This window comes from Pan troglodytes, chromosome 13, assembly GCF_028858775.2.
Source record: "Pan troglodytes isolate AG18354 chromosome 13, NHGRI_mPanTro3-v2.0_pri, whole genome shotgun sequence".
In the NCBI taxonomy this organism is placed as follows: domain Eukaryota; kingdom Metazoa; phylum Chordata; class Mammalia; order Primates; family Hominidae; genus Pan; species Pan troglodytes.
In genome coordinates this window covers 74,597,128-74,616,002 of record NC_072411.2, presented here as the reverse complement: position 1 = coordinate 74,616,002, position 18,875 = coordinate 74,597,128, and the positions used below count along the sequence as shown (strand labels likewise).

The 18,875-nt window shown below is 41.5% G+C and overlaps 1 protein-coding gene across 50 annotated transcripts in view; it reads right to left on the bottom strand.

The window, feature by feature from the left end:
- The window catches only part of PDK1 (pyruvate dehydrogenase kinase 1), a 169,147-nt gene extending 156,967 nt beyond the window's left edge, over nt 1–12,180 (bottom strand). For 26 of the 50 annotated variants that reach the window (XR_010150140.1, XR_008546826.2, XR_001716307.3 and 23 more), the window contains exons 1-7: nt 11,453–12,172; nt 8,944–9,085; nt 5,500–5,571; nt 4,996–5,055; nt 3,107–3,291; nt 2,721–2,816; nt 862–939 (exon numbers count right to left, since the gene is read on the bottom strand). Coding sequence is in view for 3 of the 50 variants with exons in the window: in XM_009443766.5 (XP_009442041.1) it covers nt 862–939; nt 2,721–2,816; nt 3,107–3,291; nt 4,996–5,055; nt 5,500–5,571; nt 8,944–9,085; nt 11,453–11,648 (829 nt within the window). In the remaining 47 variants the exon portion in view is untranslated. Of the gene's footprint in view, nt 1–861; nt 940–2,720; nt 2,817–3,106; nt 3,292–4,995; nt 5,056–5,499; nt 5,572–8,943; nt 9,086–11,452 lie in introns of all 50 variants that reach the window. The other 24 variants (XR_008546834.2, XR_008546833.2, XR_010150146.1 and 21 more) reach the window with 11 other exon arrangements.
- Nucleotides 12,181–18,875: the final 6,695 nt, after the last annotated feature.

Here is an 18,875-nt window from a genome sequence, read left to right as displayed (position 1 = left end):
CCTTCCTCTGAATAAACTCCCCCTTGGGAACAAAAATGGGACATCTGGAAATTGCTCACAGCAGTTCAGGTTTGCAAACTATCACTTACTTGTACACTGTGATTGTTATTTACCAAATGCTATGCTACCATCGTGGCTCAGAAGAGTTAATATGGCTTTAAAAAACCACCAAGCAATGCTGTTTTCAATTGCATAACTTCACTGCTCTCTCACTCTAAGGTCCAGAATACGGCTTAGTAAAAGCCTATTTTGTTTTATTCTTCCCACACCTTCTTAAAGTGTCATCTTAGGAAATGCTTTTCTCTGTCAAACTACCATGCTTTCAGGAAAAAGAGACTCATCAATCCCTCTTCAAGGCATCTAAACCTTTTTTGTCCAAAAGGCACTAATCAGGGTTAAAAGAAAACCATCAGAGACAAACAGATTCTCAAATAGATGAGCATCTTTCTTTCCTCTTTTATAACCCCAGTCTATGTCCTCAACAACAGAAAATTATTTACAACTCAGGAAGTAGAAAAAGGGTAAGTCTTACATTATTGAAGTGCATGTAAAAGTCAAATGTAACTTTCTTGGTATCATTTTCTTTCTATGACTAAACAGAAAATAAAAAATAAGCAAAGAATCAAAGTTATCAATTAAAAATAAAGAAAATGAGGCACAAAAAGCCAAATCTTTTCATAAAGAATCTGACTAAATTACATATATGTTTATAGATATATTTTTTACATGATTACTATCCTTTAGCCTTCATATCCAATGAAGTTGATGAAAAAGTCATCTTCCATTAAAACATTTAAATTCTTATCCCTTATCAAGTAACCAAAGCACTAATTATTGAGAAAAAGACAACATCAGGCTTACCATTTAGTTCTTCAAGTTCTAGTTCGGGAGAGTTAATATAATACAAATCACACAGACGCCTAGCATTTTCATAGCCATCTAGTGTGAATCAAAACAAAACAAAAAAGGATTTAATAAATATACTTCTCTTTCACGCATTAAGATGGCAATAGTATTGACAAATCAAAGTCTTAAACTCTCTACAGAAGAAAATATACTTTGATAGTTTGGTGAAAGTCTGCTTTTTTTTTTTTTTTGGTAGAGACATGGTCTCCCTATATTGCTCAGGTTTGTCTCCAACTCCCAGGCTCAAGCCATCCTCCTGCCTTGGTGCTAGGATTACAGGCATGAACCACTGCCCCCAACCAGGGAAAGCCTTTCCTTTTTTTTTTCCTTTGAGACGGAGTCTCGATCAACCAGGCTGGAGTGCGGTGGCGCTATCTCGGCTCACTGCAGCCTCCACCTCCCTGGTTCAAGCGATTCTCCTGCCTCAGCCTCCCAAGTAGCTGGGACTACGTAGGCACGGGTCACCACGCCCAGCTAATTTTTGTATTTTCAGTACAGAGGGGGTTTCACCATGTTGGCCAGGCTGGTCTCGAACTCCTGACCTCAGGTGATCCACCCGCCTCAGCCTCCCAAAGTGCTGGGATTATAGGCATAAGCCGCTGTGCCTGGCCCAGGGAAAGTCTAAGTGTGACATGACAAAGCTGAATAGCCATAAACAATGAATGACAAATATAACTACAAAAAAAATGTAAAAGTCTATATGCTAAAAAGACACCAACAATGTAAAAAAGAAAAATAACAGGCTGGAGAAAATAATTGCCATCTATGTAACAAAACTTAAGAGTTGGTTAGGAAACACTCTTATCCATTGTTTGAAACCTTTTTGGAGATACCAAAATTTTATATGCATTTAAATGTTTTTAATTCTAGGAATCTCACCTCTAAAATACTAGCAAAAGTGAGCATGTATTTAAGGATGTTCACAGCAGTACTGCTGGTATTGGTGGTAGCAGAAAAAAATTAAAACAACCTAAGTGTGCATGAACAGGAGAATTAATTAACACATACTGATACATTCCATAGAGCCATTCAAAACCTTGGAGCATATCCAGATGTACTGAACAGCAAGATGTCTGTAAACTTGTAGAAAAAAACATAGAGCACCCCATTTTCTAAAAACAACAATGTAAGACCAACATCAATTGTGTATGTGTACAAGTGGTATAAATAGAAAAAAGTGTGAAATGATTCAAACCAAATTGTTATGAATCACTGCTCATAGTGTAAGAATTAGAAACAGGGCAGTAGGGACTTCAATTCTTTTTTAAGTGAAAGATACCCTCAGCTGGGCTCGGTGGCTCACGCCTGTAATCCCAGCTCTTTGGGAGGCCGAGGCAGGCAGGCAGGCAGGCAGGCAGGCATTCCAGACCAGCCTGGCCAACATGGTAAAACCCTGTCTGCACTAAAGATACAAAAATTAGCCAGGCGTAGTGTTGAGCATCTGTAATCCCAGCTACTGGGGAGGCTGAGGCAAGACAATCGCTTGAACTCAGGAGGCAGAGGCTGCAGTGAGCTGAGATCCCACCACTGCACTCCAGCCTGGGCAACAGAGTGAGACTCTGTCTCAAACAAAACAAAACAAAACAAAAAAGATATCCTCTATAGTATCACCAAACTTTGCCTAACAAATAATTCTATCAATAAAATAGTCATCCTATACATAATGCACAAATAATACTATAAGGTTATTTTCAAACCCATGCATTTGTGCCTACCATTTTATCTCATGATACAAATAGATGTTTTAATAGTAAGAAATAACAATAATTTTGATTTTTGTATCTTTTTTTGCAAGGGGAAATGTCAGTATTTACCTTTAATAACTTCAACTACATTGCAGTTTGGATTTATGCTTCCAATGTGTTTTCGATGAGATGGACTTCCTTTGCCTTTTCCACCAAACAATAAAGCTATCCAAAAAGGAAAAAAACCAACAAAATAAGCTAAACCACCTAATGCTCTTTTCCAAATCTGGATACTGTTTAAATTGTACCAAACAGAACAAATATTTTCCTTTAGGATAAACATAGTATTTTACATTCAATAAAAACACCTTTCTTGATGGCAGTCTATTTATTTTTCTTAATTAGCCAAAAGGTAAAACTAAATTTCCTACCTAAACGGAAGTTTCCTAAATAAATTTAAAATATGCCAACACATCTCATTTAGCTTCTTCTCTTGACTCATGAGGGACACTTACAGTGCTGATTGAGTAACATTCTAATTGAAATGCGACTCATGTAGAATCGATCCAAAAAGTACTGAACATTCTGGCTGGTGACAGGATCCACCCCAAAGCTCTCCTTGTATTCAATCACACCCTGGGCCATTGTGGGAATGACATCATTGTGTCGGTTTCTGATCCGTATCACAGTATCTGTAAAGCTAAACAAACCCATCTGTCAAAACAGCCAAATATTTTGACAAGTAAACTTAATACAAAAATATAAGTTTAACCAACTATGCTAGACAAAAAATCCCCAATTTAATAAAAGGAAAATCGGTTCATGTTTTCCTATACTTATTTAAATGTATTTCAGATCATAAAATATACCAAATCTATGAAAGTATACGGACCTCCAAAATAAAACTTTCAAGATTTAATTCTTTTCTTGGCTTCCTAAGAGTAAGGCTGCCACAAAACATAATCCAAAAAATGTTAATGGTTTTAACTGTTATCAACTAAGGTCATCTGAGCACTGGCTAAGAGGATGGTATTCCAGAGACATTCTGCATAGGAGAAGACAAAGCACTTGCCTCTAGAGAACACCTGCTCTGCTCTGCAAGGAATCAAGATGAATGAGCCAATAAAGCCTGCCTGTTTTGGACCTATTCCCTAGGGTTCAAAGAGAGAAGGAAACACTTAGGACAGTAAAACAGAAAAGAATTCTCATTTCACTCATCCTATGAGTTTATAAAATGGGAGAGGAAAAGTAAACAATTATATTAAAAGACTAATCTTCAAATCATCTAGTCTTCCTATCTCTGTCACTTAGAAGACACTGCATGGTTAAATAACTAAATAAAAGAGAAAATAAGTCCTTTTTTTTTTTTTGAGATGGAATTTTGCTCTTGTTGCCCAGGCTGGAGAGCAATGGCGCAATCTCGGCTCACTGCAACCTCCACCTCCCGAGTTCAAGTGATTCTACTGCCTCAGCCTTCCTGAGTAGCTGGGATTATAGGCATGTACCATCACGCCTGGCTAATTTTGTATTTTTAGTAGAGACAGGGTTTCTCCATGTTGGTCAGGCTGGTCTCGAACTCCCGACCTCAGACGATCCGCCCGCCTCGGCCTCCCAAAGTGCTGGGATTACAGGCGTGAGCCACCGTGCCCGGCCCAAGAAGTCTTAATTATGCAGTAATGAAACCAATTTTCTAACATAACCCATCTGAATTTACACTTCCAAATGAGTGCTTTCCTATTCAAAGTCATCATCCTGAGTACTATTAACTTATTCCAATGATGTTTCCACTGCTTAAAACATTTTTGGAATTCCTAGTTAGTAATGCGCTTCAAAACAAGACTGTTAAACTAAAATACAAACAACAAAACTCTTCAAAAACAACAAACAACTCATCATTCTAGTCACTCCTTTATTATTTTCTTTCTGCTTCAAAGAAACACAAATCTGTATTATTCTGCTTGACTACTTATTTTCCACAGCTCTGAATGACTGTTTTCAGAAGGCTCTATAACATAATGTTTACTTTTAAAGTAAGACTGCTTGGATTCTACCATTTGCTAACTATGTAACCTTAAACTACTTACCCTCTTTGTGCACAAACAGCATTATTTCAATGAATTGTTTTAAAGATTAAAAAACATCATTCATGTAAAGTCTGCTCAATACCTAAGCAAGGAGTAAACTCCTGCTGAAGTTATTTTCAGATTAAAATCATGTTTAAAAAAATGAAGTGTTACTGTTCACTTTAAAGACAGTCCAAAAAACATGTGTAACTAACTGAGGACAAGAGATGGTCATTACATTCTCAGTACCCTTCACTGCAATAAGCAGGTAGCTGCATAAGGCAAATACTTTGGTTTACCAATTCTGGTATATGGGTTATTAACATTGTCATATTACTTACATCATCTTGCAGGCCATACAGCATAAACTAGAGACCTGCAACCATGTTCTTCTAGGCCTTCTGTGTTTTAAAAAATGTTTTAATTAGTTACCAATCTTTCAAAAGTGAGAGATTTTACATTACAAATCTAGACTTGTAGCTTTAAAATCAGAAAACAATCAGATGATATGGGCAGTATTTTCATATGGCAAAGATCAGCTGGGGCTGAAGGTGGTTGTCCATTAGAAGGAGCATGCACCCTCCAGGTGAACAGTCCAACTGGCACTGAGGCCACACCTACATTTCCACTGATCATCACACCTGAACTTTGTCTTTTGTTAAAGAGGAACACGAAGCATTTTTTATGCCTAGTCAAATTTGCTGATTGTTATTTGTCCTGCCTGTATGGGCTGCTACAGTCACATATATCACATGTTCTAAAGTAGTAGAAACGTAAAAGTTAATCAATTTCCCCCAAGTGACCTAATAATAGGTTTAAGAATAGGGTCAAAATAGTGAACTTACTCATAAATAGCTTTAGCATCCTCAGCACTTTTGTCCTTAAAATCAAGAAGCTCCTGAAGACTCTGGATATACCTAAAATGCAGATCAATAGGATAAGTTCGTTCTTTTATATTCTGAAAGTTCAATATCATGAAAATTAGCTCAAAAGCTATTTTTAGCATTTTATAATTTTTAATTTAGAATACTGCTATAAATTATGGTTGAAGTAGAATTTTTACACCCATGCACATTCAAGCAAAGTGCTGGGAATGAATGGTAGAAGGTGCACATTTTCTCCTAAAAGCATAGGTCAAATTTAAGAATTTTAAGATTTTCCACGTTCTACATTCTAAAATGGCTTTTAATTTTTTTTTAATTTACCACTGTACATTACAGTATATATACTGATTATGCTGAGATCTGTCACCAGTAACTATGTGATCTTGGGCAAATGATTTAATTTGTCTTATAATCAGTAAAAGGAGGACAGACTCTCTTGCTCTAAGACTGTATCTTAAATATCTGTGCTTTAAAACCTTAATTTTACATATTTATGTCCAACTAACAAGTATTTATTGAAAGCCTATAATCTACTACATGGTTCTTTTAAACTGAACAAAAAACACAAAAGTCATAAAAATGTACATTTTAAATTTATCTAACAATTCGAAGTATCAAAGCATCTGTTAAGGAATGAGCAAAATATAGAAGGCCAAATGATTTTCTGATGGTCTTGCAGGCAAGTACAATGGCACTGCGGGGCCAGAGCTAAAAATAACTTGCTACCACTGAATTACTTTCTTCGACAGTGTAAGGGATCTGCTCCATTTGGCTGTAAGCACTTTATCTGCAACTGTCCTAACTTAGCAGGCATCTAGGAGCAATGGAAGTGCTTTAAAAACCTGTAATTCCATCTGTTGGTTTGGAAAGCTGTTTCTGACAAGCAATATGTCTCACTGCATTCCAAAGTTAAGGGATTCTGATAGCAGCTGCTGCTTTGCTTTAACCCTTAATTTCCTCTTAATTGGCAAGAACAACTACGCTCTCCATCCAAGAGATATTTGAGTACCTACAACAGGCACCTATCAGACTTCATGACTGATAAGCTTCAAAAAGCAGCATACTCTACTTCTAATGAAGAATTTTTTAAAAACAGGAAAAATCTTCCATGGAATATTATATTTTCTCCATTATATCCCATCATAATTACTAAACAAATGCTTCCCATTTAATCCACACTTATAACTATTCCATACTTGGACTAGATAGCATCTGATTATCATATATATAGCAGTCATATTTTGCTTTTTTAAATTGCGATTAGATCAACTTCTCCCATACACTATAATGCTTACAAAAAGAAAACTTGAATCTCCATGAATCATAACTGGGAAATGCCCTGCAGCTAAACCTTTTCCATTTAAGACTTAACTCTGGGCAACTCATTTGTTTGAAGCATACAGTGCTTAAAAGAACAACACTTTTAAATCAGTAACATTAATGAAGGCTGTATATAGGTGGCTCCATGAGTGTATACCCTTAACATCTCTACTTATCTTTGGGAAGAGATCACACTTTTTCTACACAATTCCAAAAACTTCTAATTGTTTTAAAACAGAAAAATAAACGTTTTAACTTTTGTAATTTATAAAAAGATACCCTTCAATAAACACAGTTTATTAAAAATACATATACCCTTTCATATATTTCATCATTCTGACTATAGCACGGTATAGCAGAGATGGACAAATGGGGGTTTGAATCCCAACTCCACTATCAATGGTACTGCCTTACGCAAAAGATTTAACCTTTATGTGCCTCAGCATCCTCATCTGTACAGAGTTAACCTGCCAGGTGCGGTGGCTCATGTCTGTAATACCAACACTTTGTGAAGCCAAGGTGAGAGGACTGCTTGAGCCCAGGAGTTCACAACCTGCCTGGGCAAAAAAGTGAGACCCCCATCTCTACAAAAAAATAAAAGAATTGGTCAGGTATGGTGGCGCATGGCTGTGGTCCCAGCTGCTCGGGAGGCAGCTGCCTTAGCAGGAGAATCTCTTGACCCCAGGAGGTCAAGACTGCAGTGAGCCATGATCACACTACTGCACTCTAGCCTGGGTGATGGAGACCCTGTCTCTAAAAAGAAAATAAATTAATTTTAAAAATAATAAACAGGCTAGACACAATGGCTCATGCCCATAATCCCTGCACTTTGAGAGGCCCAGGTGGGCAAATACCTTGACCTCGGGAGTTTGAGGCCAGCCTAGGCAACATGGAAAAACCCCATCTCTGCTAAAAAATACAAAAATTAGCTGGGTGTGGCATGCACTTGTGGTCCCAGCTACTCAGGATGCCGAGGTGGGAGGATCACCTGAGCCAGGGAGGTAGAGGTTGCAGTGAGCTGAGCTGTGATCACCACTGCACTCCAACCTGGGTGACAGAGTAAGAACCTGTCTCAAAAAAATAAGTAGGCCAGGAGCGGTGGCTCATGCCTGTAATCCCAGCACTTTGGGAAGCCAAGGTGGGAGGATCACCTGAGGTCAGGAGCTTGAGACCAGCCTGGCCAACATGGTGAAACCTCTATTTCTACTAAAAATACAAAAATTAGCCAGGCATGGTGGCAGGTGCCTGTAATCCCAGCTACTCTGGAGGCTGAGGCAGGAGAATCACTTGAACCCAGGAGGCAGAGGTTGCAGTGAGCCAAGATCATGCCATTGCACTCCAGCCTGGGCAACAGAGCAAGATTCCATTTCAAAAACAAAAAGTAAATAAAAATAATAACAATGAATAAAATGGAGAGAATCATACCCACTGTGCAAGGTTGTTGAAGGGATTAAAGGCAATATACATAAATACCCAGTCATCAACAAATTGCAGACATTTTTTCTTATAATATCCTTGAAGATATACTAACATAAATCCTAAATTTAGCATCTGTATTTCAGTGCAGTTTTGACTGGCTTTCTCAAAATCAAGAAGTTGTGGAGTCCACGATTCAGGGCACAAGCCCAAATACATTGCCCCCACCTGCCCCCAGCCAAAAAAAGAATACTGCTACTACCTTAAGACTCTGGTCGGGCACGGTGGCTCACGTCTGTAATCCCAGCACTTTGGGAGGCCAAGGTGGGTGGATCACGAGGTCAGGAGACCGAGATCATCCTGGCCAACATGGTGAAACCCTGTCTCTACTAAAAATACAAAAATTAGCTGGGCGTGGTGGCACATGCCTGTAATCCCAGTTACTCGGGAGGCTGAGGCAGGAGAATCGCCTGAACCCGGGAGGCGGAGCTTGCAGTGAGGCGAGATCGCGCCACTGCACTCCAGCCTGGGCGACAGAGCAAGACTCCGTCTCAAACAAAACAAAACAAAACAAAAAAGATTCCACCAAAGAGTAAAAAAAGCATTTGCTGTAACCTTGAATAAAGTCCACAACTCCATCAAATTGCAAACACAAGATGAGAATCTTACCAGCTTTGTACCAATTGAACGGATGGTGTCCTGAGAAGATTATCTGGAAGGAGACTTATTTCTTTCATTATATTTGCCAGTCTGACAGGCAACTCTTGCCGCAGAAACATAAATGAGGTCTTTTCACAAGCATTCACTGATCCTGAAACCAAACATGATGGGTAAAGCAGTAAGTAAAAGCCATAAGGAAACAGAAGGCAAGAGGCAGAGAGAAATAGAGAGGAAGTTATCTGGCAAGGCCAGAGGGATAGAATCACCACGATGGGGCAGGGAATAGGAGGCAAAGATAGACCTGCCTGTGGGAGGCGAGGGATGAGATAACCCAGTCTCCAGAGTTATGACCTTCCAATAACTGACATTCCAATGGCTCTGTACAGCAATTACGATACTCTTGTTTCCCTAATTTGCATCCTTAAAGTAATCACCCATTTTAGAAGTTAGGTAACCTGAGCATGTCTGAGCAAGGCTTTATAAAATTAACAGCAGAACCTGGAAAAGTCTATCCTGTACACCCCGTTGCTGCTATCATTTAGAAAATCTGTTATCTAACTCTAGGTTTAAAAACAGTAAGTGCCTGTCTAAGAAACAGAAACTTTAAGCTGGTCCGAATGCAGTGGTATTTACAACTAATTGATCACAACCGGTTACAGATTTCTTTGTTCCTTCTCCACTCCCACTGCTTAACTTGACCAGCCTTAAAAAAATAAATTAAAAACAGGAGGCCAGGCACAGTGGTTCACGCCTATAATCCCAGCACTTTGCGAGGCCGAGGCTTGAGGACTGTTTCAGCCCAGCGGTTCAGGACCAGCCTGGGCAACACAATGAGACCTCACATATACAGAAAATAAAAAATAGCCGGGCGTGGTGGTGCTTGCCGGTAGTTCTAGGCTTGGGAGGCTCAGGCTGAAATTTGAGGTGAGCTATGATAGCACCACTGCACTCCAGCCTGGGTGACAGAGTAAAACCCTGTCTCAAAAGAAAGAGGAAAATTTTGATGTTTGCATAGGAAGACTCACGGATTCCATATAGAAGCACTAATGCTAATTACCATAAGCAAAGATTAAGTGCAGTCCGGGCATGGTGGCTCACACCTATCATCACTTTGGGAGGCCGAGGTGGGAGGATGGCTTGAGCCCAGGAGTTTGAGACCAGCCTGGGCAACATAGTGAGACCCCATTTCTTTTTTTAAAAATATATATATACACACATATACACACACACACACACACACACACACACACGGGAAAAAAGAGTAAGTGCAGAGGAAAGTTTTCAAGCAACAGAAAGCAAAATTCACCACTGCCTGTTTGCACCATCTTCAAGTAGGTCCTATTCAATTGTCTGGTTACTGAAAGTCTCCTGACCCCTCCACACTCCCATATCAGGATCCCATATCACTCCCTAAGTAGAATCGTTGTAGAATGTCCTTTGGCAAACAGCTCCATTTAAAATTAAACTAAAAGGTCTTATTATTCCAGTAATGCATTTTAAACTTACTATTCTTGCTGCTTTAGAAGAGAAAACGTTAGCAAAAACTAGATTGTCAACAGTAGAAATTAAGGTACTAAAGGAAAACAGGTTGTAAAAGTTTTATGGCATACTTATGAATACCACCAAATTTGCCCCTTCCTCGAACTAGGGTCATTTTAAAGTAAAAACAAAAACCTAAGGCTTTGAGCCAAAAATTATGCCACTATAAACCACAGTTTTAAGACAAAGTTGCCAACCATGCAGGTATCGTTCAATGCAGAAGTCACAATGCAGAAGATAACCTTTGTACTCAAATTTTATGAATTCATTAAGGTTTTCCCTTTTCCCCTCATCGCCTTCACATGGGAAGTGGGATGTAAAAGTTAAAATGCCTAACTATGCAATTCCTTCTGCAATTTGTTGAACAGCTTCTAGAGAAAACCAAGATAATGTGGTAAATAAACTTCACAGCATCTTGTCCTCATGCACTCAACACGTGCCCAAGACTTACTTGCTGATGATGAAATGTGCTGTTGGTGCCAACAGTTTTAAGCCACTGGCAAGGAAAACATTCTAAGAAACCTTGGGCCAGTTATAATCTGCCTTCCCTATTATCACGCCAATTCTATGCAATCATCATATGCAAAACTGGGCATTCATCATCACTGCACGGAATCCAAACGCGATTCTCGGGGGTGCCCACGCTCGGCCTCCCACCCGGGTCCGACTCCTTGGAAGGGGCCTGGCCTAGCGCGCACCTGCACACGTGCGCCGGGAGGCGGGAGGTCGTCCCGCGGCCCAGCTGGTTTGTTTTCAACAATACGGTCAAAGCCACACGCCCACCGTTATTTACGCCGCCAGCCAGCGCCGGCACTTCGGAGGGAGGAAGGAAGCACCTAAGGCGCTGGGGGCGGAAACGCTGAGGAGGAGGGGTGCGCCTCAGGCGAGAGCTGGCCGGCGCCGACCCGGCCTGGGGCAGCGGCCGCAGCTCCCCGCCCGGGACCGCGCAAAAAGGCCCAAGGTCCCGGGCCGCACTCACCGAAGTCCAGGAACTGCTTCATGGAGAGCGGGGACGGCGAGAAGCGCGCGTAGAAGTCCACCTGGCCCGGAACGCCGCGCTCGGACGCCGGGCTGGAGCCCGAGTCCGAGCTGAAGCTGCGGCTGGAGCCGGCGGCGCGCAGCCCCGGGCCCGGGCCGGCAAAGGCGGCTCCGCGAAGCAGCCGCGCCAGCCTCATGCCGAGTCCCGCTAGAGAAGCCACAGCCAGTGCGCCAGGTTTCCCCGCGCCTCTGCCGAGTGGTACGTGAGGGACGTGGCGGGCAGCAGGGGCGGGGACCGGCTGTCACCGGCGCGGCCCCCACCCTCCTAGCCGGAGCCCGGCCCCCTGCGCCGCTGGGCGGGACGCGGAGCGGGAAGGAGGCGGGGAGAGAAAAGGGGCGGGCGCTCGCGGGGCCCGCCCCCTCGCTGGAGTCCCGCCCAGCCTCCCGAGGAAGGAGATGCGGAGCGCGCGCCAGGCCGCAGCCGCCGCCCAGATCCCGCCCCAGCCGGCGAGGTGTGGGGTGAGCGTGTCGGCCGTCCCCGTACACGTCGGGTGATGGGACTGGGGACACTAAGAGGCGAGGCGGTATGGAGCGTCCCCTTCCCGCACCCTTTTGAAACAAATCCCACCTTCCTGCTTCCTCTGCCCTCCCAATCTCAGCCAAAAGGATCAAGGACAGGGCGGCGTTCCGCTTGCACACACCGCGGTGTCGTGCTGCGAGCGCGTTCCAGAAACGCTCCTCTGTGACGCAAGCCACGCATTTTCCAGGGTCAGAGAGCTTCAGGAGTCCCCGCTTGCCAAACAGTAGTACGTAAATACGAATGCTGAACACTGGGACGTGTGGCCCTAAATAGTATCACTGCGACGGCGGCCCCGGGAGAAGAGATGTACTGCCATGTACTGGCTGTGTGCCTTTGAGTGAGCTGTTTAACCTCTCTGAGCCTCCGTCTCTTTACCTGAAAAAGGAGCATATTATCTGTTTCAGTTGCTGTGACATGGGTAGTAGAGCTATCTGTGTTAGCACAATGCCGGGGACATACCAGATAATAAATGGGATTTATTTTTACCATTATTGCTTTTTAAAATTATTTCATTATTAAGATTTTATCAGAACCACTAATCTGCATTTTCCCTGAAGCACATTTTACCAAAAGTTTGAGAGAAAACGGTTTTTGGCGGTTTTATAACTATTTGATGTATTCGAGTATCAGCAGTTCTCCCACACTGACTGTTGGTTTTAGAAAGTGTAACGGGTACATAGTTTTGTGAACCCCGAAAGTTTGAGACAAGTCTCAGTTAATGTATAAAGTTTATCTTGACAAGGTTGAGGACGCGTGCTCGTGACACAGCCTCAGGAAGTCCTGAGAACACGTGCCCACGGGGTGAACAGCTTGGTTTTATACAGGGAGACAGGAGACCTCAATCTATATGCAAGAAGTACATTGGTTCCTGCCGGAAAGGTGGGACAACTTGAAGCAGGGAGGAAGGCTTCCAGGTTATAAGTAGGTGAGAGACAAATGGTTGCAGTCTTTGGAGTTTCTGATAAGCCTTTCCCAAGGAAGCAATCAGATATGCATCTGTCTCAGCAGAGGGATGACTTTGAATAGAATGGGAGGCAGGTTTGCCTTGAGCAGTTCCCAGCTTGAATTTTCCCTTTAGCTCAGTGATTTTGTGGCCCGTGATATTTTCCTTTCACATATCAGTGAATCTTCTTCGCATTATGTTTTTCTGGACAACCACATGTGGATACCGTATGGGACATTATTCTTTTGGCCAGACAGCTTTGTCAAACCTGGTATCAGTATGCGCATCTGGAGTGCCCATCTCTTTCTTGGCAAATTTCCAGATATCTTTGCTGAGTGCCCGAGGGGCACACTTCTTGAAGTCCGTTTCAATGGGATGTGCTTGGGAATGTTGATGGTGTCACCACCTCATTGATGGCTGAATGGCCCCCTTCTTCTTCCCACCCTTCTTCTGCGGGACCTAAGTTGGAAAGAAGAAAACAATTTTAAGTTGAATATTACACATTCTTAAAATAGTCCCTCAAACATTTCCACAGCTCTACCCCAGCCTCTCAGGTTGCCTCCTCCTTTCTAATCTCCTTCCTTCTAGATTATTCCCTGAGCTCCAAAGTCTTGTCACTTTATCATGCACAGCATTATTCAGCTCCCTCAATCCCTGTTTGCAATTTTGCTGCTTTCTGCCTGAGCATGTCAAGATGCTTAGCTGAACATTAATTTGCGTGAAAGTACAAAGGCCCAGCAGAAACCTTGAGACTATTTTAGCAAGATTTTTTTCCCTCAGGAAGGAATCAACTGTTGTATAAAGTGCTTTTTCCTTTCTCCAAAGTATATTCACCATGCTTCAACCAATATACAGAGAATGTGCATATAAAAGTACATATTAAATGGTGTCAACTTTTGCTTCTTAGTCAAAGACTTAGAGTCCAGTAACTGGAGAGAACCTTTGAGGACTTTAGTAAACAGCTGTATTACTTCTCTGTTGTTATGGTCTGAATGTGTCCCCGAAAATTTCTATGTTGAAACTTAATTATCAATGTGATAGTATTAAGAGGTGGAGCCTTTAGGAGAGAATTAAGTCATGAGGGCAGAGCCTTATAAAAGGGCCTGAGGGGGTGAGTCAGTTCCTACCATCTCTTCTACCATGTGAGTGAAACTGCCTTTGAAAAATTATAACAGTGAGAAAATTTTGACAGTGAAAGAGATCTGACCTAACCAACTCCATCTTGCTTCTCACTTCCAAGCTGCCCTTGTTTATTCCTGGGCATAGGCCAAACTAACTTTGGGAGGAATTTAGATTACAAACTTTGAAACAAAGATGATAACAGCTCCTCCATGAAACAAATCCCCAGCTTTCCTGGGGACCAGACCACCTTTGTTAAACTAACAGATTAGGCAGGGCACAATGGCTCACGCCTGTAATCCCAGCACTTTGGGAGGCCAAAATGGGAGGATTGTGTAAGTCCAGGAGTTCGAGACCAGCCTGGGCAACATAGACCTTGTCTCTACAAAAAATGAACAAAATTAGCTGGGCATGGTGGCACTTGCCTGCAGTGCTTCGTGGGGAGCATCACTTGAGCCCAGGAGGTGTAGTTTGCAGTGAGCCAAGATCCTGCCACTGCATTTCTGCCTGTGTGACAGAGCGAGACCTTGTCTCAAAAAATAAGTAAACTAACAAATTAACTAGAAGATTAGAAATTATAGCTCAGGAGTCATGCAGCCAGAGTCCACAAGATCACCAACCTCCACAATTGCTCCTATAGATAACATTGCTATTATAAAACCTAACATTGGTGTTTGAGTTATTTTTCAAATCCTGAATTCCAGTGGACCAGCTGGAACCACACAGATAAGTAAAATGACTCATCTGGTCTTGTGGCCCCCCTCCAGAAACTGACTTAGCATAAGATGACAGCTTCGACTCCCTATAATTTTATTCCTGACCCAGCCAATCAGCATTCCCCATTCTATAGCCTGCTGTCTGCCAAACTATAAAAAAACCCTAGCCTCTGAATTTTCAGGAGGTTAATTTGAGTAGTAATAAAACTCATCTTCTGTTTAGCCAGCTCCACATGCACTAAACTCTTTGTCTTGATAAATTGGCTCTATCTGGTCAGCAGGCAAGAAAAACCTATTGGATGGTTACATGAGGACACAGCAAGAAAGCCCTTATGAGACACTGAGTTCTGGCATCTTGATCTTGAACTTCACAGCCTCTAGAACTGTAAGAAAACTAATTTCTGTCATGTATAAATTACCCAGACTGTATTTTGTTACAGCACCACTAACAGACTAAGACACACATGTAGATATAAAGTGTAATCATACTGTAAGCTTCTATAAAAAAATTTTTACATAGCAGACATGAGCCAGCCCCTGTAAATTCACTGAGAATTTGTGATCCATGTTGGACTGATGTGACTGAAAGGAATGGAAAAAGCAATAGAAAACAAGCTAGACTGTGTCACCTTGTCCCCAGTACCCTCTGGCTTCATGAGGTTCAGAAGACAAAAGGAAAGAAAAGTCATGATATTTTTTCCCCCTGCTTCTTTTCTTCCAAGCTATAATTTGTGTTCCTCTAAGTGTGGCCACAGCTTCCTACCCTTGTCCAATATCCATGGAGATAGTACTAATTTTTCTCTGTTGCTGATTGGGTGCTCACCAGCCCTGGAGGTTTAATTCTGCCCACACTCCTGTAAATAGTCCCTTCATTAATTAATTAATCAATTTCCCTTTTGAGTGTGCTATCATTTCCTGCCCTAGAACCCTTTTTGATGTGCTGGAAAGATAATTTTCAAAAAAGGTAAAATAATGACTCTCACGCAGCTATAAAATGAACATGTGTCAAAAATTTTATTTAATACATTAATTAAATGAGGGAACCAGTAAAGATATTATAGCCAGTTCAAAGGAGAAGTGAAAAAACAGGAATTCAGAAAAATTTGCAAAGGCTGTAAAACTGGCTCTTTCCTTGGGAATCAGGGAGGGTTGCCCTTCTACCTGACAGAATTTATTTGCACATGTATAGGTAAGAATTATGTGCGTTGTTACCATTTATCTGCAATTTACAGAGTTGTAAAATAGCTCAAAGACAGTGAATTGGAATCAGATACCCTGAAAAGTTGTGCTCTAAACAATACGTAATATTCCACTGAAGCATAATTTTTCTCCATATACATTTGCCTTCTTTCTTTAAAGGGTACTTTGATTCAGGTAATTACTTGTGTAGTGATATGAGGGCATCCTATTCACCAGGATTTATTTAGCAAAAACATAGTTTTTATCTGGAGTAAGTGCTTTGAAATGCTGATGGAGTGGAAGGAGAGATCTGTAGGGAAGGCTCAGAACAGCTTTACAGGAAGCAAGGAGAGGAATTCACTTTGTAGAGCAAAGGGGAAGGGGAGGAGGCAGAAGATTGCAAAGACTGTTCACAATGTGAGCACTCCTTATAACCCAAACCTTCAGTAAAGTTTGCAAAAAAAGAGAGATTATTGGATACTGAAGCTTTTATGTGTTGTGCTTTTGTGAAAATTGGAGGAAAGGATGAATTTTTGTATGAGAGTTTATGGCAATGGAGATAGACTTTGCACACAAAGAGTCTGAGTGGTGGTGGCGTGGGGGGGACTATAAATGAGACTATGAGCCTCAAGAATTTACAGACATGGACAGGGAGAACTCTAGACTTTCACAAACTGAGACTGGTAATGTTAAAAGATAAATTTGGGCACATTAAAAGTTTTAAAAATTTATTTGAACTGTTGATTTAAAAAAAAGACTCAAACTCTTTAAAATATTTTAAGAGATTTATTCTGAGCCAAATGTGAGTGACCAAGGCCTGAGGCACAGTCTCAAGAGGTCCTGAAAACATGTGCCCAAGGTGGTTGGGTCATAGCTTGATTGTATACAGTTTTAGGGGAACAGAAGTTGTAGGCAGACATCACTCAGTACATGTAAAGCGTACACTGCTTTGGTCTGAAAAGGCAGGACAACTTTAAGACATAATATAGGGGGATTGGGAAACTTGTGGCAGGAGGGGGCTTCCAGGTTATAGGGAGAGTCAAAGATTTTCTGACTGGCAATTGGTTGAAAGAGTTAAGTTACTATCTCAAGACCTAGGATCAATTGAAAGGAGTGTCTGGATTAAGACAAGGGGTTGTGGAGACCAAGATTCTTATTACACAGATAAAGGCCCCACATAGCAGGCTTCAGAGAGAACAGATAGTAAATGTCTCTTATCAGACCTAAAAAGGTGTCAGACCTTAAAAGGAAAAACCTGGAAAGGGAAGGGGATCCTCTACAGAATATAGATTTTCCCCAGAAGAAATAGCTTTGCAGGGCTAGTTCAAAATATGTCAAAAAAATATGTTTTGGAGTAAAACACTTCAGTTTATTTCAGGACCTGCTATCTGTCATGTGATGCTACTGAGGAGTAAATTCTGATTTTTTTATCTTGCCCAAATTCCTATCTAAGAGTTCTGGGGAGTCATGCCCTACAAACCATAAATTCTCATCAGATGGGTTTTATTTAACCCTATATATCGAGACTTACTTTTCACCCTGACTCTGGAATAACATTACATGACAAGGAAGAAAAGCAAAATATTTTACCCCAAAACATGTTTCTTTGCCATATCTTGAAATGGCCCTGCAAATCTGTCTTTTGTGGGGGAAAATTTGCATCAGTAAAGAATCTCTATTAACATAGCTAGATCTTTTACTTCCAGGCCCTCCCAATCCTAAAAAGATTAACTTAAAGTCTAGCACCTTTTAAAGATCTGAATAGGAAACGTTTGTCATCTGTTGTCTCTGAGGGCAGCCACAATAAAACTTCAAAAGAACCTTGGTCTCCACAATCCTTTATCTTAACCTGAACATTTCCTTTCTGTGATCTCAGGTCTTTAGATAAACTCAACCAATTGTAAATCAGAAAATGTTTAAATTTACCTATAGCCTGGAAGCCCCAACTTTGAATTGTCCTACCTTTCAGGACTAAACCAATGTATTTCTTAAATGTATTTGATTGATGTCTCATGCCTCCCTAAAATGTATAAAACCAAACTGTGCCCCAATCACCTTGGGCACATGTTCTGAGGACCTCCTGAGAGCTGTGTCATGGGGCCATGGTCACTCATATTTGGCTCGGAATAAATCTCTTCAAATATTTTACAGAGTTTGGGAGTCCTCGGCCTCCCAAAGTTCTGGGATTACAGACGTGAGCCACCGTGCCCAACCTTGTAAATGTTTCTTATCAGACTTTAAAAAGGTGCCAGAGTTAGTTAATACCCTTCTGAATCAGGGAAAGTACTTGGAAAGGGAAGAGGATTCTCTGTAGAATGTAGATTTTCCCCACAAGAGACAGCTTTGCAGGGCCATTTCAAAATATGTCAAGAAATATATTTTGGGATAAAATCTTTAGTTTCTTGCAGAACCTGCTCCTTGTCATGTTGGTATCTTAGGCTACAAACACTCTGTTTTGTCAGACATAAAATCTCTATGTTAATGTTAATGCTGGTCAGCTGTACCTAAATTCCAGAAGGGAGGACAGAATAATGAGACATGTCTGACCCCGCCTTCCCATCATGGCCTGAACTAGTTTCTCAGGTTAACTTTGGAATGCTCTTGGCCAAAAGGAGGGGTCCATTCAGTTGGTTGGAGGGTTTAGAATATATATATTTTTTGAGACAGAGTCTCACTCTGTTGCTCAGGCTGAAGTGTAGTGGCATGATCTCAGCTCACTGCAACCTCCGCCTCTTGGGTTGAAGTGATTCTCCAACCTCAGCCTCCCGAGTAGCTGTGATTACAAGTATGTGCCACCACACCTGGCTAATTTTTGTAATTTTAGTAGAGATGAGGTTTCACCCTGTTGGTCAGGCTGGTCTTGAACTACTGACCTCAAATGATTTGC